Source organism: Tamandua tetradactyla, chromosome 7, assembly GCF_023851605.1.
Source record: "Tamandua tetradactyla isolate mTamTet1 chromosome 7, mTamTet1.pri, whole genome shotgun sequence".
NCBI classification, from domain to species: Eukaryota; Metazoa; Chordata; class Mammalia; order Pilosa; family Myrmecophagidae; genus Tamandua; species Tamandua tetradactyla.
This window is the reverse complement of record NC_135333.1, coordinates 64,762,162-64,784,525: the sequence shown is the minus strand read 5'-3', so window position 1 is coordinate 64,784,525 and position 22,364 is coordinate 64,762,162. Positions and strand designations below refer to the sequence as shown.

The window sequence follows — 22,364 nt, the reverse complement described above, 5'->3', positions numbered from 1 at the left end:
GCCATGTCCCAAATGTCTAACCACTTTCATGCATGTGCAGCACACTTTCATTGTCTTAATCTCTCACCGGAAGTCCCCTCAGGGGGCCACTGGGAAAAGAGGTGATGTGTTGATATGACATTGGTTCTAACTCTTAGTGAAGAGTGAGAAGAGAACTAATGACTCCACCCTCCTCCCAAACAATACAAGGGTCTTAGAATGCTAGGACTGTGGGGCAAGAACCCAAAGACTCAGAAATTTGAATTTCCCAGACCAGTACCAGTGTACTCAAGATCTCATCCTCCTTACAGATTGTAGATTTTTAGAGCTGGAAGGGGCATGGTGTTACCACCACACATACCTGTAGTACACCTATTCTGGCATTTATAGCTTTCTCATTTTTTTTTAACAGCATCGTTTCTGTTTTAATTCTTTTTGAAAGAAAACATGAAAGCAAAATTTCCCATCACCTTTTAAAAAGACTAATTTGGTAAATTCCCTTGTTATTGTTCTTTTGTTTTTTCATTTCTTCTCTAAAAGGACTTCAAGTGTTATAATTGTTAAGCAAATTCCTCCATAGTTCTTCCTTACACATTCCCCTTTTAGTTTTCCACAGTCTCTTTTTTTATTTATTTTTTATTTTTTTAAAACATCAAAATATATGATCAGTAATTCACAATGTCATCACTTAGTTGCATATTCATCATTTCTTAAAACATTTGCATCAATTCAGAAAAAGAAATAAAAAGACAATAGAAAAAGAAATAAAATGAAAACAAAAGAAAAAAAAGATTATACCTATGATACCCCTTACTCCTCGCTTTCATTGATCACTAGCATTTCAAACTAAATTTATTTTAGCATTTGTTCCCCCTATTATTTATTTTTATTCCATGTGTTCTACTCGTTTGTTGACAAGGTAGATAAAAGGAGCATCAGACATAAGGTTTTCACAATCACACAGTCGCATTGTGAAAGCTGTATCATTATTCAATCATCCTCAAGAAACATGGCTACTGGAACACAGTTCTACATTTTCAGGCAGTTTCCTCCAGCCTCTCCATTACATCTTGAATAACAAGATGATATCTACTTAATGCATAGGAATAACCTCCAGGATAACCTCTCAACTCTGGAATCTTTCAGACATTGACATTTTGTCTCATTTCACTCTTCCCCCTTTTGGTCAAGAAGGTTTTCTCAATCCCTTGATGCTAAGTCTCAGCTCATTCTAGGGTTTTTCTCAATCCCTTGATGCTGAGTCTCAGCTCATTCTAGGATTTCTGTCCCACATTGCCAGGAAGGTCCACACCCCTGGGAGTCACATCCCACGTAGACAGGGGGAGGGTGGTGAGATTGCTTGTTGTGTTGCCTGGAGAGAGAGGCCACATCTGAGCAACAAAAGAGGCTCTCTTGGGGTTGACTCTTAGGCCTAAATTTTAAGTAGACTTGACCTATCCTTTGTGGGGTTAAGTTTCATATGAACAAACCCCAAGACTGGGGGCTCAGTCTATAGCTTTGGTTGCCCACACTGCTTGTGAGAATATCAAGAATTCAACTTGGGAAAGTTGAATTTCTCCCCGTTCTCACCATTCCCCGAAGGGGGCTTTGCAAATACTTTTCCACTCAGTGATCAAATCACTCTGGGATTCATCGGGGCATCACTCTGGACAACCCAACAAAATCTCATGTCCTACCTGAGATTCCAAGTACTTATGGTGTTCAATCAAACTATCTACATAAGTTATATTAGGAAATGCTCTAGTCAAAATATAAATTTTGTACCAAATAAATATTTTTTGCTTTAGTCTCACACATAAGTTGAAATTTTAAAATATGAATTACTGTCTATTTTCTATTATTACCTGCAGTAATGACATTCCTTTGTTCTTCCTCATGCAAAAACATTTTTGAAATTTGTATATTTAGTCACTATCATTATACACTCTAGGCATTCCTAGATTATACCATCTCAATCTTTATCGTCTATCTTTCTTTCTGCTTTCATTTGTGCCCCCAGCCTTCCTCCCTCATCATTCTCACATTCAGCTTCATTCTAACATAATTGTATTACGGTTAGGTAGTATTGTGCTGTCCATTTCTGAATTTTTACATTCAGTCCTGTTGCACAATCTGTATCCCTTCAGCTCCAATTACCCAATATCTTATCCTATTTCTATCTCCTGATGGTCTCTGTTACCAACGAAATTCTCAAGTTCATTCACTAATGTCAGTTCATATCAGTGAGACACAGCATTTGTCCTTTTGCTTCTGCCTAATCTCACTCAGCAATATGTTCTTAAGGTCCATCCATGTTGTTACATACTTCATAATTTTATTCTGTCTTACAGCTGCATAATATTCCATTGCATGTATATACCACAGTTTGTTTATCTACTCATCTGTTGAGGTACATTTCGGCTGTTTCCATCTCTTGGCAATTGTAAATAATGCTGCTATAAACATTGGTGTACAAATGTCTGTTTGTGTCCTTGCCCTCACGTCCTCTGAGTAAATACCTAGCAATGGTGTTGCCGGGTCATATGGCAATTCCATATTTAGCTTTTTGAGGAACCACCAAACTGCCTTCCACAGTGGTTGTACCATTTGACATTTCCACCAACAGTGGATAAGTGTGCCTCTTTCTCCACATCCTCTTGAATTGTTTGTTTTTGTTGGCTTCATTGATTGTTTTTTGGAAAGCGCATGGCCAGGAATCAAACTCAGGTCTCCCATATGGAAGGCGAGAATTCTACCATTGAACTACCTTCACACCCCCCTTTATTATTTTTTTAATATAGGCATTTAGGGCAATAAATTCCCCTCTCAGCACAGCCTTTGCCACATCCCATAAGTTCTGATATGTTGTATTCTCATTCTCATTCATCTCCAGATAGCTGCTGATTTCTCTCGCAATTTCTTCTTTGACCCATTGGTTAAGAGTATGTTGTTTAATCTCCATATATTTGTGAATGTTCTCATTCTTTGGTGGTTTTTGAGATCCAGCTTTATTCCATTGTGATCAGAGAAAGTGATTTGAATAATTTCAATGTTTTTAAATTTCTAAAGACCTGTTTTGTGCCCCAGCATATCCTGGAGAACGTTCCATGAGCACTAGAGAAGAATGTATATCCTGCTGTTTTGGGGTGTAAAGACCTATATATGTCTGTTAGATCTAATTCATTTATTAAGTTGTTTAACTTCTCTATTTCCTTGTTGATCCACTGTCTGGTTGTTCTATCTATAGAGGAGAGTGGTATATTGAAGTCTCCTACTATTGTTGAAACATCTATCACTCCCTTCAGTTTTGCCAATGTCTGTCTCATGTACTTTGGAGCTCCTTGATTGGGAGCATAAACATTTATGATTATTATATCTTCTTGGTGAATTGTTCCTTTAATTAATATGCAGTGTCCCTCTTTGTCTCTTATGATGTCTTTACATTTAAATTCTATTTTGTCTGCTATTAGTATAGCTACTCCTGCTTTCTTTTGATTACAACTTGCGTGGAACATCTTTTCACTTTCAATCTATTTGTATCCTTGTGTCTAAGATGAGTCTCTTGTAAACAGCATATAGCTGGATTATATTTCTTACTCCTTTCTGCCAATCTGTATCTTTTAATTGCTAAGTTTAGTCCATTACTAATAAGGCATTTCTTGAATCTACCATCTTATCTTTTGGATTTTATTTGTCAGATCTATATATTCTTTTCCCTCTTCCTCTTTTTACCCTTTAAGTTACCCTTACTGGTATCTTCAGTTCTGTGCCCTCCTCCAGGCCTCCCCCTCCTATCTTTTTTTTTTCCAACTGGCAGAACTCCCTTTAGTATTTCTTGTAGGCTAATTTCTTGTTGACAAATTATTTCAGGATTTGTTTGTCTGTGAAAATTTTAATCTCTCCCTCAGTTTTGAAGGACAATTTGGCTGGTTACAGAATTCTTTGCTGGAAGTTTTTCTCTTTCAGGGTCTTAAATATATCATATCACTGCCTTCTCGCCTCCATAGCACCAGTTGAGTCGTCTGAATTTAGTCTTATGTGGTTTCCCTTGTATGTAGAAGATTGTTTTTCTCTTGCCATTTTCAGGATTTTCTGCTTCTCGTTAATATTTGACAGATTGATTACTATGTGTCTTGGGGAAGGCTTATTTGGATTTGTTCTATTTGGAGTTCATAGAGCTTCTTTGACTTGTACCTTTATACCCTTTATAAGGGTTGGGAAGTTTCCCCCCATTGTATCCTCAACTACTCTTCCTAGCCCTTTGCTCCTCTCTTCTCCTTCTGGGACACCAGTGATTCTTATATTTGTGCGCTTTGTTTTGTCCATCATTTCCCTGAGGTCCAATTCAAACTTTTCCATCTTTTTTGCCATTTGCTGTTTTGAGTGCTTGAAATCAGTTGTCCTGTCCCTTAGTTTACTCATTCCTTCTTCTGCCTCTTCAAATCTGCTGTTGTGTGTCTCTAGTATGTTTTTTATTTGCTCTACAGCATCTTTAATCTCTGTGATATCTGCTATTTTTCTATTTATTCTTTCAAATTCCTCTTTATGTTCTTCTAGTGTCTTCTTGATCTCCTTTATGTCATTAGCCATTTATTTTATTTAGTAGAGTTGTATGAACATCTTTGATTAGTTATTCCAACGTCTGTGTCTCTGGTGTTTTAATTTAGTCATTAGGCAGGGCTGTATCTGTCTGCATTGTGATATGCTTAGTGATCTTCTCTTGCTTTCATGGCATGTAAATATCTTGATTGGTTTACTTTGGAAGTTGATTTCCTTCAGTGGTCTAAAGCCTTGTGTTTGCAGGATGGATGTGGAGCAGGGTGCAGGGCATGGGGTGGGGTATAACAGAGCGCTGATGCATTGCAGCGCAGGTATAGGCGCAGGTTGGTGATGCTACGTTGGTACCTGTGAGCGTGGGCACGCCCCAGCAGGGAGGATGTGACTGTGCAGATGCAAGGGTCTGGGGTATGGGGCCCTGCCGTGTGCTGATCTCCCACCTTCTTTTTCAATTCTCAAATTTAGCCTTTATATCATAATAACCATCATAATTCTTTAGTCAATACTTATGTTTCCCATATGCTTGCAAGTTTCTTTGCTCACCTTTCCTTCCTGTGGCTCTTTCCTCCCTTCTAGATTCATTTTCCCCCTTCTTATAATATTTCCTTCGGTGAGGGTCTGTTAGTAGCAAGCAGTTTCAGTCTTTGAAAATGTCTTTACTCTGCCCAGTCATAGTTCTCTAATTTTCAGTAGTTTATGAAGTGTCTGGGCATGAATTTCTTTGGGTTTAACCTACTTGGGCTTTGCTGAGCTTCTTGGATCTCTAAATTTGTCGCCAAACTTGGAATATTTCTAGCCATTATTTCTTCAAGCATTTTTTTCAGAACCACATTCTTTCTCCTCTCTTTCTGGGACTCCAATGACACAAATGTTAGATCTTTTATTGTCCCATAGATCCTGAAGTTGTGTTCATCTTCAGTCATTTTTCACTCTGTTGTTCAGTGTCTTCATTTCTTGGGGCTGTCGTAACAAAACACCGTGGACTCGGTGGCTTAAAACAACAGAAATTTATTGTCTCACAGGTCTGGAGGGTAGAAGTCTGAAATCGAGGTGTCTACAGGGCCCTGTTCCTATGATACTTATAGGGGAGAACCCTTCCTTGCCTCTTCTGGCTTCTGGTGGTTTGCTGGTAATTCTTGCTGCTCCTTGGTTTGCAGCCGCAGCACTTCAGTCTCTGCCCCCGTCTTTACGTGGCCTTCTCCCTTTGTGTGGCTGTCTCTTCTTGTAAGGACACCTGTCATATTGGATGAAGGGCCCACCCCACTCCAGGATCATCTTGTCTTAACCAATTCTATCTGTAACAACCTTATTTCCAAATAAGGTCACATTCTGAAGTACTGGAGTTAAAAGCTTCAACGTATATTTTTGGGGGACACAATTCAACCCACAACATTCATATTGGATAATTTTTATTGATCTGTCTTCATGTTCACTGACTCTTTCCTCTGACATCTACACTCTGCTACTGAGTCTATCCAATTTTGTACTTCTTGGTTCTAAAATTTTCTGTAGTTCTTCTTTATGCCTTCTATCTCTTTCCTAAGACTTTTTAGTTTTGTATTCATTTCCAGAGTGTTTCTCGTTGCTTTTTGGAACATTTTATAAAATAATTACTTTAAAGGTTTTATCAGATAGTTTCAACATCTGTACTCTTGTTGGCATATCGATTATCTTTTCTCATGTGAGCTGAGATTTTCCTGCTTCTTTGCATTCTGAGTAATTTTGAGTTGTACATGGGCATTAATAATATTATGTTATGAGACTCTAGGTCTTATTTAAATCCTATACATTTCATTTTAGCATATAATTGCCCTGCTTAAATTCAGGCTGTAATTTCTGACTAGCCTTTTATGAGTTGTGATTCAATGTCAATTCCAAGATCAATGCCTTCGCTATTCTGGAGTTGTGGCACTCAGTGGTCAGTCTGGGACCAGCACAGTTGTCTATCTTGTAGGTTAGTGCTCAAAGTTTCTGTTATGCTGGTTAGGGCCAGCTTTAGGCATCCACAGCTTGGGCGATCCCAGGAATTCATAAAATACTTTATAGGATCATTTCCTGGGCGTCTTCCTCTCCTCAGCCTCCCTAGTACTTTATAGCTCCCTGGGGCTCCCTTTTTCTGGTGTTCTGGCCAGAAAACTCGGGCTTGCTTTATTTATTTATTTGTTTATTCATCTATTTATTTTTAAAACTCTTTATTGGATATTTAAATATTGTATGGTATTCTATTGTGCATTTTCCCCTCTTTTTTAGTATTTATATTTTTATTGAGAAACATCCACACATGTACAGCCCAACCATATCATACAATCAATGGCTCACAATATTATCACATAGTTGTGTATTCTTCACCGTGATCATTTTAAAAACATTTGCATCACTCCAGAAAAAGAAATCATAAAAAAATAAAAAGAACTCGTACATGCCATACCCCAAAACCTCCGTCTCTGAGTTTTGGCTCCTCTATGCACCTGTTGGGGCCTGCTTGGGGGCTGCAACATTGAAGGATGGAGAAAAGAAAAAGAATTGGGGGATTTCTCCACTCTTTGAGCATTTGAATTCCCTATCTGACTCCTTGAGCCACGAGTGGGGGGCTTCTCTAGGGGCTCTCTCTGTCTGTGCCTCAGTGCTCATGTCTGGGTTTCTGGCCGACAGGCATGCAGGCTGAGGATAAAGGTATATATGAAAACCCTTGCCCCGAGGTTTCTTGAGACCAGTAACCTCCTTTCTCCCCAAGGTAGCCAAAGCATCAACAATCTCTTCATTTTGGGCCCTTGGGAATTTTCCTTATTTTCTTGAAAGCTCAGCTACATATTTGAAAAAAAATTTTTTTAAAATAATTTATCTAGCACTGAAGTTGTTTGTAGTGAGAAGATTGTAGGTTATCTAGGCTACCATATTCCTGGAAGTGAAACTCAGAATTTATAGTGTAATTAAGAGATATTAAATTGTCATCATCTGTACAGTGGGAGCCTAGTGACATGAAAAGAGCACCGAAGCAGAGGACAGAAGATCCTGTTCCATGAGCTGCCTTACTAATCATATGGTCATATGACCTTTTGCAGTTTACTTAAGCTCTCTAATTTTATCCTCTGTGACTTTGTCACTTGTAAAATTGTCTTCTGTTATTTTGTTTAGCATGCCCTCCTTTCTCTCCTTTCTGTTCTATTCTTTTGGAACGTCTTTGGATTTATCTTCCATATTTCTTAACTTTTCTTTCCATTTCTTTGTTCTTTTATAATCCACTTTGGAAGAATTCCTGGACTGATTTTCCTCCTACTAACTCACTGTTAGCTGCTACTCAACCCATCCCTTGCACTTTAATTGTTTTTATGAAGCACATGCTTTTTATTTTTTTTCTTTTGGTTTATGGTGTGATATCTCAATAGCTATTACATTATTGCAAGTGAATACTGCCCTATCTTTGCCTGCTTTCATTCATTCATTCATTTATGGTTTCAAAGTTTGAATTTCTAAGCATTTAAAAAATTGTATTCAATATCTTTAAAAACATTTCTAAGGGTTTGGTTGTACTGTCTTTAAAGTTTTGTTCAGATTGTATTATTAACTGTGTACACGAATGCTGAGTTTTTCATTTGTTTCTTGAATGTGCTTCCTCTCTTTTGTGCTGCTGATTTTCTGAGATGTTTGGTGATTGTTGGTAGCAATTTTTGATTAGAGATTATCTGCTGGCCCTCCATGAAAGCTATGCCTATTACTGCAGCCTGACTTTAGTAATGGTGAGGAAGGGGGTACTTATCAAGAAATCTGTGGACAGCTGGATATGCCAGTAGCCAGTCTTTTGAGTATAGGGCTCCCTAATCTTCTTGGGTGATATCCAAACACTCAAGGCACTGTCATAGCTCCCTATGCTTAACACTCACATGGCCTGCTCAGTTTGGGAGGTACATGTGTCTGCTGCTTGCCACTTGTAAGGGGGATGTTAGGAGAGCAGGGTGCAGGGAGAAATTGAGCTGTGTGGCTCTTCCTACTCCAACACCACAAAGGACCACCATGTAAGTTGCCCAGAGTCCTCTTCTGCTCTCTTTTACGGTGCAGCCTTGGAAGCACCCCTACCTTCTGCAAGAGTTCTTTCTTGCCCACACTTTGGGCTGTTGTTTCTATGTTAATGCCAGTGCTATCTGCTGTTTGTCTTTCAGGGATACCCTAATCCTCTTTTCTAATATTTTAGAGTCATTATGGATTTAAAAAAATCTATCTCTACAATTTCTTCTAGAAATCTGGAGCAAGAAGTGATGGCTGGAGCAGTGCTCAGTGACCCATCTTGAGCTAATCTGCATGTGATACGTTTTCTATTTGTGTTTTTTTTCTTTTTTCTTTTTTTCACATGGGCAGGCACCAGGAACCAAACCCAGGTCTCCAGCATGGCAGGCAAGAATTATGCCACTGAGCCACCATTGCACTGCCCCTCCATTTGTTTTTTAAATGAAAGCACCGACACTGAATCATCAATTTAGCCATTGTGCTCATTGTGCAAAAAATAATGTGTTAATTCAACATGTTAAAATGTCTGTTTCCCATATCCTACAGGCATTTGCAGGGACTATCTGTCTTGTCACACTTTGTCTATTATTTGGCACTGTGCTGAGCTCACGACAGGTGCTCAATAAATATATGTTGCATTAATATATAATATACTCCTGAAAGTGTACGAAGTTTAGCTGTTTGTGACCATTGTTAATCACCACAAGCTAATAATAGTTTTAAACAATTTTATTTATAGTACCACTAGGATAACTGTTATGTATTCTTTTTAAATTTGTCATTCTTCAATAAAATTATAAGCTGAAGATATGGCTCATGACAAAAATGAAACTCTGACCTTGGTTTCATTAGTGCCAAGCCTTAACAAGATGATTAGCTCTAGGGGTCTAAAGGGAAGAATTACTCAGATACACAAATTGTGTTGTCTTTACATATGTAAACAACGCAATCAGTGTACTTTTGACATGGAAAATGAGATGTGGGAGATGGAAGCCAGCCAGGCAGGGCCAGAGGGAACCCACAGCCTCCCCATCACTCTTTTGCTCTTCACGGCAGGAGAGGGACCAGGTGAGGATCTCGGCCACCTCTGCCCTGGGCCACATGCTACGTCGAATTGATAAATTCAAGCCTGGGCCCTCCGTCCGAAGAGAGATCTACACTTTCCTAGTCCCACTGTTGCTCAGCATTCAAGACAACAATACTGAGGTGGTCAAGGTACTGATGACCTCTGTCCCGCCAGCCTCAGGCCTTCACCCCTCCCTTTCTGCGAGGCCCCCTTCTCTTCGGTTCTTTTTTTAATTGTTTTTTCATGCTGTCACCCTTGGATGTACATTTTATACCTAACTTTTGGGGTTGGTTCTGAGCACTTTTACCTTCTCTTTGGTGCCATTGTCTCATCCTGATGTTTCTGCTCTTGAAGCCATATTTGTCCCTTACCATGAATAAGGGCCCCTGTTTCACTTGACCCTGGCCACTACACCCCAACCAAGCCCCTTGGGGACTAGTTTCATTATCCTTCACTTAGCCTCCTGGCCTAGCTCTGAAGAGTTATAGGAGTAAGGTTTGGGGACTCCCTTTTCTCCATTCCATAGGCCTGTGGAGGGGCCCTGACTGAATGGACTAATGTGATTGGCTGGTCGTCGCTCACACAGACCTTCCGGCATACTACCCTTAGCGATCATATCCAGGTGTTGGAAGAAACATGCAAGCACCTGGTGAGTGAGAGTCTCTGGGGGAAGCCAGGTCACAATATTGATGCTAGAGACTCAACAGTAGGCTAGGTAGGCAAGGAAGGGAGGGCTAACAGAGAATATATTCCTTTAATTCCTTGATTCTCATTCTTTATCATCAGCAAGTTCTGAGAACCCACATTTGGGATGCCAATCCATGCTTCTTTCCATATTTGATCCTCCTAGGATCCCGATCTCTGCCTTCAGAGACCAGGGAGGTCATGTCAGGCTAGTAGATGGCAGTAGGACTGAGGTCTTCTTGCTAGAGCTGGTAGGAAGAGATGTAGGCAGGAGCCTTCAGGACTGTGCACATAGTTATGGTGTTGAGATCATGGCTTCTGTGAAGTCAAGAAAAGCCAGAGAGCAGGAACCCTTGTAAAAAAGTAACAAATTAAAGGCTAAGCAAGGAGATTAAGAATGACATGAGTTCTGGAGTGCCATTAAGTGATCCACATTTCGGTGCATCTTAACTTCAGAAATCAGAAATAAGTCACATGTTAGGAATCCAACATGTTGGGCCAGTTATGTCATTGGAAATGAGAATGTGTGGATGAGAACCCAGTAATCCTAGTTTATGAATCCCTTAACAGGTCAAAGTTCAGAAAGCATTTTCACATCTCACTGGAGCCTTACAACTGTATGAGGGAAATTGGGTGGGTTTTCTATTTTTTTTTGGATGAGGGAGGGGTTGGGAAGTGGCAGGTTTTATTTCAACTCTACAGTTGAGAAAATTGAAGCCGATAAGTGTCTGAGCCAGTATTCAGACTTGGGTCTCTTGGCTCCATATCAGTTGTTTTCTGCCTTATCTAGTTGATCCCAAGGAATAAAAGTTTCTTTATGAACTTCTTACAGAGCCTACACTATTGCCAGGGGTGGGGTAGTGTAGGCTGAAGTGTCTGAGTCTTCAGGTTCAAGCAATTTAAGCAGGTTGAGGACAGATGCTGCTTCTGTGGACAGGTGAGAGGGCCACAGCTGTGAGGTCTGTAATACAACAAAGTTCCCAGGACCCCACCTCTCTGGTAAGTGCCACCCTCTTTGGCTTTGCAGGTGAGCACCAGCAGAACACAGCTTGTTGGGGAGTTACTGTTCCAGAGCTTTGGCTTCCTGAAGAGCCCTCAGCCCTTCGTAAGGGCAGCCTCAGTCACTTTCATAGGTAAAGCTGGCCCTCCAGGTGACCCATCCCTCCTTCTTCCAGCAGGAGTGTCTCTGTTGACCTTCTGCTAAAGGGCTAAGCTGGGACCATGGTGATAAGAAGCAGGTCACCTCCTTTCCTAGCTTTGACATGATTAGAGAGTTTGCCCTGTGACTGGGCCTCAAATTCTGCTTTAGAAAGCCAGGGGAGGAAGAGTAGGCTGTGTTTCTTTGCCTCAACCTTCTGTGGCCAGGACTTATGGAAGAGAACCATCTGCATCTGAATGGGGAACAAAAGTATAGTTTTCACTGGAACCCTATGGATTTTCCAAAACATTTTTGTTTCTAATTGCAATAATAGTATGTGTTAATGTTAGAAAATTTGAAAATTTCAGATTGGAAAAAAGAAGAAATTAAAAATCACTAGAAACAATTCTACCATTTGGATATAATCTCTGCTAATATTCTGGAGTCCTTTTCCTAAAAATATACTAGACACACATACATATATATACACACACATACAACATGCATACATGTGCATTTTCAAAAATGCAAGACATAAAAGACATCTTTCTGTCTCATGTCATTACATATTCTTCAACATTTATTTATAATGGCTGCATAATATTAATTCCATTTCATGGAATTTAACCATTCCATATTTTTTAACATTGAGACTGTGTTCTTTTTTTATAAGCAGGGACGCAAGTGGTTAAATCTCTATACACCATTATGATTATTTTGTTAAGATAATTAAATGGAATTGCTGGGCCCAATGGGCATGTAAAATGTTAAGGATTTTTATGCTTATTGCCAAACTGCCCTCTAAAATAGCTGAATCGTTTTCTTCCTCTCACCAGTACTGTGTGAGAATATCCATACTCCAGACACTTGCCAACCCTGGGTAATATTCGCCCATCTTTCTAATTGGTGTAGGAACCCCATGAAGTTTAACATCAGCTCATGCTCTATTTGTCACCTACCAGCAATATATTTCTGGCTCACAGCTGCTCTGAGAGTTGCTCTTTTACTTAGACACCATTATCTAGGCTGCAAGGCACCTCCTAGATTCATTCCTTGCTGGAACTGGTCCTTGTTCACTACTGGGCTTGGGGAGAGGGATGGGCCAAAGGTCCAGGAATTGTGGAAGGACTTTACATCTGTCTTACCTTTAGGATTAACAGCTAAGAGGCTAAGCCTGAGTCAGATACATGAGGATGATGTGGACATCTTACAGAAAGGTGAGTCCAGGCCTTGGAACTGGGTTCTGGGTTATGCAGGGGGCCAGGTAAGATATGGGGATATTCCTTAAGAAATGGTTAATTATTTTAAGTTAGGTTTATTTTTCCTGTTATAAATGTACTACATAGAAGTAGAAAAGGAGAAGAGTAGGAAGAAGAAAGCAATTTATCCATTGTCCTACTAGTTAGATAGAAACCTGCTGACATTCTAGTCACTGAACATTATGTGCCCCAGATACTTACGCTGCAGTGGTGTTCAAGAGACGTACGGTCCTCCCTCCCAAAAGACGTGCAGGATTTTCCTCCTCTCCCCCTTTTTTTGTATGTTGTGTGGCGGGGGTCACATTTCATTCTTTTTCCATGTGAATATCCCGTTATTATAGTGCCATTTGTTGAATTTTTGTTTGTTTTGTTTTTCTTTCTTTGTTTACTTGTTTGTTTTTTGGGAAGTGCATGGGCTGAGAACCGAGCCTGGGTCTCCTGCATGGCAGCAAGGATTCTACTACTGAACTACCCTTACATCCCACCACCTCGCCTTTTTGCCTTTTTAAAATTGGGTTATTTTGATTTTTTATTATTGAGTTGAAAGAGTTCTTTATATAGTCTTCATCCTAGACCCTTATCCAGTATATGAATTGCAAATATTTTCTTCCATTGTGTAGGTTTTTCTTTTACTTTCTTGATAGTGTCCTTTGAAGCACACATACGTTTTTTTAAGTACAGTGAAGATCTAATTATCTATTTTTCTTTTGTTGCTTGTGCTCTTTATCTATGAATTCTTTCAGCTTCGTTTGTTGAAAAAAACTGTTCTTTCTCCATTGGATAGTCTTGGCACACTTGTCGAAAATCAGTTGATCATAGAACAAATGGGTTATTTCTGGACCCTTACCTCTGTTCCATGCACCTGTATTTTTGTGTCTTGATTACTGTTGCTTTGTAGTGAGCTTTGAAATAAGTAAGTGAGTCCTCCTACTTTTAGATTGTGTTGGCTATTCTGGTTCCTTTGCAATTCCATATACATTTTAGAATTAGCTTGCAAATTTCAAAAAGAAGTCAGCTGGGATTCTGATAGGGGTTGCACTGAATCTGTAGACCAGTTTGGGAATTATTGCCATTTAAGAATGTTGTCTTCCAGTTCATGAATATGGGACATTTTTCCAATTATTTGATTTTCTTTCAATGATATTTTGTAGTTTCCAAATGATAAGTTTTGTACTTTTTGGTTGAATTTATTTTTGTTTCATTATTTTGGTGTTATAGTAAATAGAGTTGTTTTCTTTATTTCATATCAGATTGTTCTGCAAATGAACAATCTGCAAATGCCCAGTATGTACTATACATTTACACTATGCATATACACTACACATTTATACTGCAAATGTATAGACATATAAGTGATTTTTGTATATTGATCTTGTATCCTGCAATCTTGCTAACCATGTTTATTCTAATAGTTTTTTAGTAGCCTCCTTAGGATTTGTTTATGTAGAAGATCATGTCATCTGTAAGTAGAGGTAGATATTTGTTTCTTCCTTTCCAACTGGATGCCTTTTATTTCTTTTTCTTGCCTAATTGTTCTGGCTAGAGCCTCCAGTACAATACTGAATAGAAATCGCAATGGAGAACATCTTTTTTCTTTTTCCTGATCTTTGTGGGAAAATATCCAGTTATTCACTATTAATCATGATGTTGCATGTTTTTCATCGATGCCCTTTATCAAGTTGAGGAAGTTTCCTTCTGATCCTACTTTATTGAGTGTTTTTATCAGGAAAAGTTGCTGGATTTGTCAAATGCTTTTTCTGTGTCTACTGATCATTTGATTTGGCATTTTTATTTTTTTAAATATTAGGTACTACATAAATTGATTTTCGGATATTAAACCATCTTTGCATGCTTGAGATAAATTCCGCTTGATCATGGCATATGATTCTTTTTTATACGTTGCTGGATTAGTTTGTTAGTATTTTCTTGAGGATTTTTACATCTGTATTCATAAGAAATATTGTTCTGTCTTTTCTTGTAATGTCTTTATAATGTTTTTTGTATCTGGATAATACTGGTCTTGTAAAATGAGTTGGGAAGTATTCCTTCCTTTTCTGTTTTTTTGTTTTGTTTTGTTTTTGTTTTTGTTTTTTTTTACATGGGCAGGCACCGGGAACTGAACTCAGGTCCTCTGGCATGGCAGGCGAACATTCTTACCTGTTGAGCCACCGTGGCCCTAGGTACTGATTTTTCTTTAAATGTTTGGTAGTCTTCAGCCGTGAAACCATCTGGGCCTGGGCTAGTCTTTGTTATTTTTTGTTTTTTTCTTTTTCCTTCTCTGAATCACCAATTCAATCTCTTCACTGGTTATGGTTGATTCCAATTGTCTATTTCTTTTTGGATCAGTTTTGGTAGTTTGTGTGTTTTTAGGAATTTGTCCATCTCATCCAAGTTATCTAAATTATTGGCAAGCAGTTGTTCATGCTTTCTTTATAATAGTTTTATTTCTTTAAGGTTCTCATGATTCGATGATGTAGCATTTACATTTTTCTAGTGATTTGTTCACTATTACATTTTTGAGGTTTTTTTTTTTTTTGGTAGTTCCCATGGGGTTTACTATAAACCTCTTAACTTATCATAATCAGTTTCATTTTTATCCTAGCTTATTTCCAGTGATAAATAGAAACATTGTATCTTACATGGCTCTATTTTCTTTCCTTCTTTTCTATAGTATTATATATATATATATATTACATCAATTAATAACAAACCCAATGATACATTGTCATAATTATTACTTTACTTTCTGTAGTCATTTCCTTAGCTTAATACAGCTTTGCTCCTTTGCACACCTTTATGCTGCCATTGGCAAATATATTACACATATATGAATTTCTATATGTTATATATATGCCCAACAATACATTATATGCATGTTACTTTATACTATTGCCTTTTTCAACATCTGAAAATATTAAGGCTTTAATAGCACTTCCCATTGAAGAAAACTCATTTGACATTGGGCTTATCCAATCTCTTATAAAGTCAATTTCTGACATAAATCATATCCTTCAGTACACATGTACTTTGAAAAGAAAATGAGTCACATTAAAGTAATATTTTCCTAGGTGCTATTAGATTCATTTTTATAGCAAAATGAAAATTGTGTGTAAACTGAACATATGTTTAATGACAAAATAAATACAGTGTATATGGCCAGCTTTTAGGTTTCTTAGTTTAAAGGGTGAATTTAAACTCATTCCATTCTCTCCACCCCAATTTCTCTGCTTTTTCTTCCAGGACCTCCCTTTATACTATAGAAGACCCTCTCAGGTCACTTGCACCCTGGAACTATTGTCCCAGTCATTTTTCTGTCATTTCTCTAGTTGTTCCACGGAGCAGGGAACTCAGCCTGTCCTATTCTGCCATCTTCCTGGAAATCCTGCTCTTTTAATTTTGCCTTAAAAGATTTTTTTAAATTTAGACAACTCTGATGTTTTTGAATTGCACAGTCATAGAGGATAACTGGCTGAAACACACCGGACAATTTCAAAAAATAAATCTTAATATCTGACTCATTTGGCTCATCCTTAGCATCTGGAATAAAATCAGTGGAAATAAAACTAGGTTTCAAAGAATTCATACATGCCAGAGTCTTAGGACAAGGAGCTTCTAAATGAAAGGAGGAGGAGGATTCTGATCATTTTACTAATTATACACATTTTTCCTCCTGGAATAACTGATGCTTTCTAGTTTGTTTGTGGAACTTTTGTTTGTAGGAAAGCATATACATAGGGTCAGATTTTATTGGTTCTGTTTCAGAGAATGTTTCCAATACCCCCTCTTTCTGGTAATATTCCAGGACTGGTTCCTTGGGGCTTCCTAATCCTTCCCTCTCTCTCTAACATCCACACACTGAACCAGAGGCTCTTTAGTCAGATCACCATGGCCCACGGTTTTGGGAGGGTTGAATTCGATGTTGTAGACACCGCCCTGGATGGATGAATCCAGCAAGCAGTGAGGTGTTGTTTAATGACCTCAAGGGGTATGTTCAGGTTAATCACGTCTATCCAAAAATTCTGACCAGGGCTTCGGCTTGTGGAAGGGTCCTTGGAAAACTGTCCAACAGCCAGCTACACTGGCTGAGATATTTCAACAGCCAGGCCATTGCTCACACCCTGGCTGTCTTGTGACTTTGGGCAAGTTACTTAAACTCCATACCTCAGTTTCTTCATCTGTATCATGATGAAAATAATCCTTATATTAAAGGTTGTTTTAAGTATTAAATAAAAATGCTTAGCTTGGCACAAAGATGTTCCATGATACATTTTTTTGCTGAATTGATTCAGGCTTCTGGGCTGGGGCATGGGATGATAGTAAGAGTGGCAGGTGGGAAATATATTTATAGCCATGGTCAAAGAAAGATGAATTTGTTGCTTGCTTCTCAAATTGGGCAGTAGTACCTGTCTACTTAGGGCTCTAGCCCTGGTTTCGGTTCTGACCCTGACATTTTGTACCTCTGCTGCCTTCCCTTTGTTTTTACAACTAAGGTCTCTAGTTTGTAATAATGCTTCCCTCCCTTTCCATCCCAATCACCCCCTGTGGGGTTCAGGGAAATTATATCTAGAATGGAGATCCAAGACTCGTCAATCTACCAGGTCTCTGAGAGTTCACCTTGTCTTCCTCATCCCACCCAGCCTCCAGGTAGGACAATACCTAACTTACCTAGAGAGGATGACACTTTCCCCAGGGAAGGTAATTCTAGTTGCACTCATACTCATCTGATACTTAATAAACCTCATGGTCAAGAAATGCTTCCTCAAATAATTAACATCTTTTCTGTTATAGCTTAATTCCAGCTCTTTTATCAAGTACACTTGATGAGATCAGCATGACTGCTGCAGACTTAGTTGGGTTTGATGGCCCTTTTGATTTTGTTGAGCCTGTCTTTCCAAGACTCCACCTGTTCTCCCTATCCTTTGCATGCTAAGGAATTTCCTGTTTCCATCCCCTCTGTCCCACCCTAATCCAAGCTCCCACCATCCCCTAGCTGGACCACTTTCCCCCCAACACCATCATCTCCCTATATCCACTCCTCTCTGTACTATTCTCCATACAGCAAACGGATGCTCTTTAAAACCTGTACATTAGATTATGTTACTCCTTTGCTTAAAGCCGTTCAACGATTTTCTACTGCACTTGGGGTTAAAGTTTGGTCTCTTTCATTGGTCCACGAGGCCCTGCATCATCTGGATTCTGCCAACCTTTCCAATCTTAGCCCCCAGAACAATTTTTCCAGCCCCCACACGCTAGAAACTTCTGCCATGCTGGCTACTTTCTACAAGAACAGGCGCCCCCTACTGCTGGGAAGGCTCCTGGGCAGGCTCTCCGGTGGGCTCTTACCCTGAGGATGTTTGCAGAAATGCCAACTCAGAGAGGCAGTCCCGGAGCGGCCTGTCAATGGAGTTCTTCCCAACTACGTCTCTCACCACTCCGTCACATTTCCTCCTTCGCATTTAATATGGGTCCACTTTTTAAATGTTGCCTTTCTCCCAAGAATGGTAACTCCTTGAGGGTGGGGAGTTTGTCTTTCTTGTTCACCACTGTATCCCAGCACCTGGCTCAGTGCCGCGTGATAGTAAGTGCACAATAAATATGGTTTTTATTTCTTTTTTTATTTATTAAATATGGTTTTTATTTCTTATTATTTATTGTTGGGTGAATTTCAACGTGTGTGACGCAAAAGAAAAAAAAAAAAAAAACAGGCACCATGCTACTCTGCTACCCTATTTCTCCCCTTTGTCATATGAAACCTTTCCTGCAAGTTAAAGGAAAGGTTGCTGCAGACTCCTTTAAATATTGTTGAATGAATTAATGAATGATTACTGTTTATAACAGTAAAAACATTACATCTAATTATTCACAAATGGGGTTCATCAAAGAAATTGTAATAAAATCACACAAGGGGTAGTATATGTATAGAGGAATATTTTATGGAATGATAAAATGTTATTCTTTTGTAAAAAAATTTGTGTCCATTCTACGTATTTTTAAAAAATACTGCAAGGATGGAGACTACAATATTAACAGTATTATCTCTGGGGATGGGGTTATGAGTGATTTTTTTTTCTTCATTTCCTTTTGTAAAAAATAATTTATATTTAATATTTTTTCTGCAACGAAACAATGATTACAATTACAGTGACAAAAATTGCCCTGAATTAGATTATATGATAATGATCTGGCCTGTAAAGTAGAAAATAATGAAACCACCAGAATCTGTGCTGACGTCCTTTCTTGTTTCAGTTCTTGAATCTCTGAGGAATGATCCTGTGGAACAGATCCAGTCTTTGGTCAACACTGTCCTGAAAAAGATTGAAGCATATATTCACCCTGAATCTTCCCATAGTTCCAGGCTGAGCCGATTGAGCAGTAACTTCTTAAAATTCTCTGGCATCAAAACCTCAGCAGGCAAGAAGCGACTTTTCAAGATTGGCAAACTAGAAGAAGTTGATGACTATAAGGAAAAGAAACCCCGGAATTGTCTCCAATTCCATGTAAATTCATTGTCCACCTGGCACCAGGGGAAAGTGAAAAATACTCCACTTGTGTTAGGTAATTTACCTGAAAGGCCAGCAAGCTCACAACCATCAAGGACTGAAAATATATAGAAAGAAGTTGCAACTGTCTGAAAACATAAGTTACTCCTGATTCACCTCAAATATTTAGAACTAGGGGTGAAATCTTTTTCATGTTGTTTGTTCAGAAGTCAGGGCTCTACTCCACAGTAATCTCTTTTGGCTTTCATTCAGCTGCCTGAGCTACTTTGGATTAAACCTAAGCAGGCAATTTTCACTTTTTATGACACGGTATGTTTCTTGTCCTTTTTCTCCCTAGGGGACTGTCATCCATCAGCATATCCTTTTGTCAATAAAACTTATTTTTCTCATTCTAAGGCCACAGGCATCTGTCCCAGTTACTGGGGATTGGGGATAAAGTCCAAGTGACTGTAACAGTTCTGGAAGCATCTCCTTCAACTTGCAGGAAAGTTTCACATGACAAAGGGGAGAAATAGGGTAGCAGAGTAGCATAGTGCCTGTTTTTTTTTTTTTCTTTTCTTCTGCGGTGTTGGGTGAAATTCACATGCTTGGCATACTACTGTGGATGTATTCAGGTTACAAATTAGAGCAGTTAAAGCATAATAAAAGTGGGTTGTGGGTTACATACAATGGAGCTCCAGCCCTATCTCTCTACTTAAGAAAGCAAGTCAGATTGCCATAGAGTGATTGACATTATGGTTGGGGTAAATTTTGAGTCCATTCTAATTTATTTAATAATATCATTCTAAAACTTTGTATGCCACTGCACAGCTCTGTGCTTAGCTTCCCTGTGCCTGATTCCTCATCTACAAAATGGCAATTATAATACCTCCTGTGTTGATGTCCTCCAACATACCATTCTCCCCTTCTTCTTTTGTAACAGAACCCCCCCCCCTTTTAAAAATAATTTTTATAACAACATACAAACACGAACATTACCATATGATCATTCCATTCTTGGTATATAATCAGTAATTCACAGTATCATCACATAGTTGTATATTCATCACCATGATCATTTCTTAGAACATTTGCTTCTATTCAGAAAAAGAAATAAAAGGAAAAAAGGAAACAACTCATACATACCCTACCCCTTACCCCTCCCTCTCATTGATTGCTAGTATTTCCATCTACCCAATATATTTGAGTCTTTGTTTCCCCTATTTTTTTATACCCTTTATCTCTCCCTTTCATTGATCACTAGCATTTCAATCTAATAAATTTGTTTTAACATTTGTAACCCCTATTATTTATTTATTTTTAATCCGAATGTTTTACTCGTCTGTCGATAAGGTGGATAAAAGGCACATCAGACACAAAATTTTCACAATCACACAGTCACATTATGAAAGCTATATCATTAGACAATCATCTTCAAGAAACATGGCTACTGAAACACAGCTCTACATTTTCGGGCACTTCCCTCTAGCCTCTCCAATATACCTTAACTAAAAAGGTGATATCTATATAATGCATAAGAATAACCTCCAGGATAACCTCCTCGACTCTGTTTGAAATCTCTCAGCCACTGACACTTAATTTTGTCTCATTTCACTCTTCCCCCTTTTGGTAGAGAAGGTTTTCTCATTTCCTTGATGCTGAGTCCCAGCTCATTCTAGGATTTCTGTCCCAGGTTGCCAGGAAGGTTTACACCCCTGGAGTCATGTCCCACATAGAGAAAGGGAGGGCAGTGAGTTTGCTTGTCATATTGCCTGAGAGAGAGAGGCCACATCTGAGCAACAAAAGAGGTTTACTGGGGTGACACTTAGGCCTAATTTTAAGTAGGCTTAGCCTATCCTTTGTGGTGATAAATTTCATCTGAACAAACTCCAAGACTGAGGATCAGCCTATCGCTGTGGTTGTCCCCACTGCTGTGAAAATATCAGGAATTCTCCACCTGGGGAAATTTAATTTTCCCCCTTTCTTGTTATTCCCCGAAGGGGACTTTGCAAATACTTTTTTATTCACTATTCAAATCACTCTGGGATTTATCGGGGAATCACTCTGGACAAACCTACAAAATCTTATGCCCTCCTCAGGGTTCCATGTACTTATGGTGTTCAATTAAACTGTCCACATAAGTTATATTAGGAAATGCACTAGTCAAATTATAAATTTTGTACCAAATAAACATTTTTTGCTTTAGTCTTAAACATAAGTTAAAGTTTTAAAATATGAATTACCATCTATTTTCAACATCCTGCAATATTGAGATTCCTTTGTTCTTCTTCATTTAAAAACATTTTTTTAATTTGTACATTTAGTCACTATCATTGTACACTCTAGGCATTCTGAGCTTATACCATCTTAGTCTTTATTGTCTATCTTTCCTTCTGATTTCATTTGTGCCCTCAGGCCTCCTCCCTCTTGCATTTCTTACATTCACCTTCATTCAGTGTATTAACATTATTGTGTTATGGTTAGGTAGTATTGTGCGGTGTGGTTAGGTAGTATCCCTTCAGAGCCAATTATCCAATATCTATCTTATTTCTATCTCCTGATGGTCTATGTTCTTAGCTTGAATTCTCCAAGTTCATTCACTAATGTTAGTTCATATCAATGAGACCACACAGTATTTGTCTTTTTGGTTTTGGCTAATCTCACTCAGCATAATGTCCTCAAGCTCCATCCATGTTGTTATATGCTTCATAACTTTATTCTGTCTTACAGCTGCATAATATTCCATTGTATGTATATACCACAGCTTATTTAGCCATTCATCTGTTGGTGGACATTTGAGAACCCCCCATTTTTAACAGTGTGTTTGGCTTCCCAGAATAAAAAATGTTTTCTAGCCTCCCTTGCAGCTAGGTGCGGCCATGTAACTAAACTCTAACCGAGTAGGTGCATGAGAAAATGGCATATGAGTCTTCCAGGGAGTGTTCTTATAGGGCAGGAACATGTGCATTTTTGTCCTACCCATCTTCCTGGTGACAAGAATGTGGACATGATAGCTGGAACTTTAATACATATCTTGGACCATCATGAGGAAGCACTCTATTGAAGATGGCAGAGGAAGAAGTTGGAAGGCATCTATAACCACGTATGATAGGAGAGCTGTTTGCCGGCTTTGGACTACTTACATTCAAACTTCGTTAATGGGGGAATAATTATGGGGGGGGGGAATAAACTCAAACATT

At 38.7% G+C, this 22,364-nt stretch overlaps 1 protein-coding gene and 1 pseudogene across 10 annotated transcripts in view; one reads left to right on the top strand and one right to left on the bottom strand.

Annotated features, from left to right (window-relative positions):
* LOC143691340 (maestro heat-like repeat-containing protein family member 1) overlaps window positions 1–19,578 on the top strand; it is a 180,858-nt gene extending 161,280 nt beyond the window's left edge. For 8 of the 10 annotated variants that reach the window (XM_077169664.1, XM_077169668.1, XM_077169667.1 and 5 more), the window contains 5 exons: window positions 9,595–9,753; window positions 10,131–10,253; window positions 11,316–11,421; window positions 12,578–12,643; window positions 18,932–19,578. In XM_077169664.1, coding sequence (XP_077025779.1) covers window positions 9,595–9,753; window positions 10,131–10,253; window positions 11,316–11,421; window positions 12,578–12,643; window positions 18,932–19,296 — 819 coding nt within the window. In that variant the 3' untranslated portion in view covers window positions 19,297–19,578. Of the gene's footprint in view, window positions 1–9,594; window positions 9,754–10,130; window positions 10,254–11,315; window positions 11,422–12,577; window positions 12,644–15,925; window positions 16,162–17,237; window positions 17,330–18,931 lie in introns of those variants that run through there. The other 2 variants (XM_077169671.1, XM_077169672.1) reach the window with 2 other exon arrangements.
* LOC143689782 (GTP:AMP phosphotransferase AK3, mitochondrial pseudogene) lies at window positions 16,282–16,912 on the bottom strand (annotated as a pseudogene).
* Window positions 19,579–22,364: the final 2,786 nt, after the last annotated feature.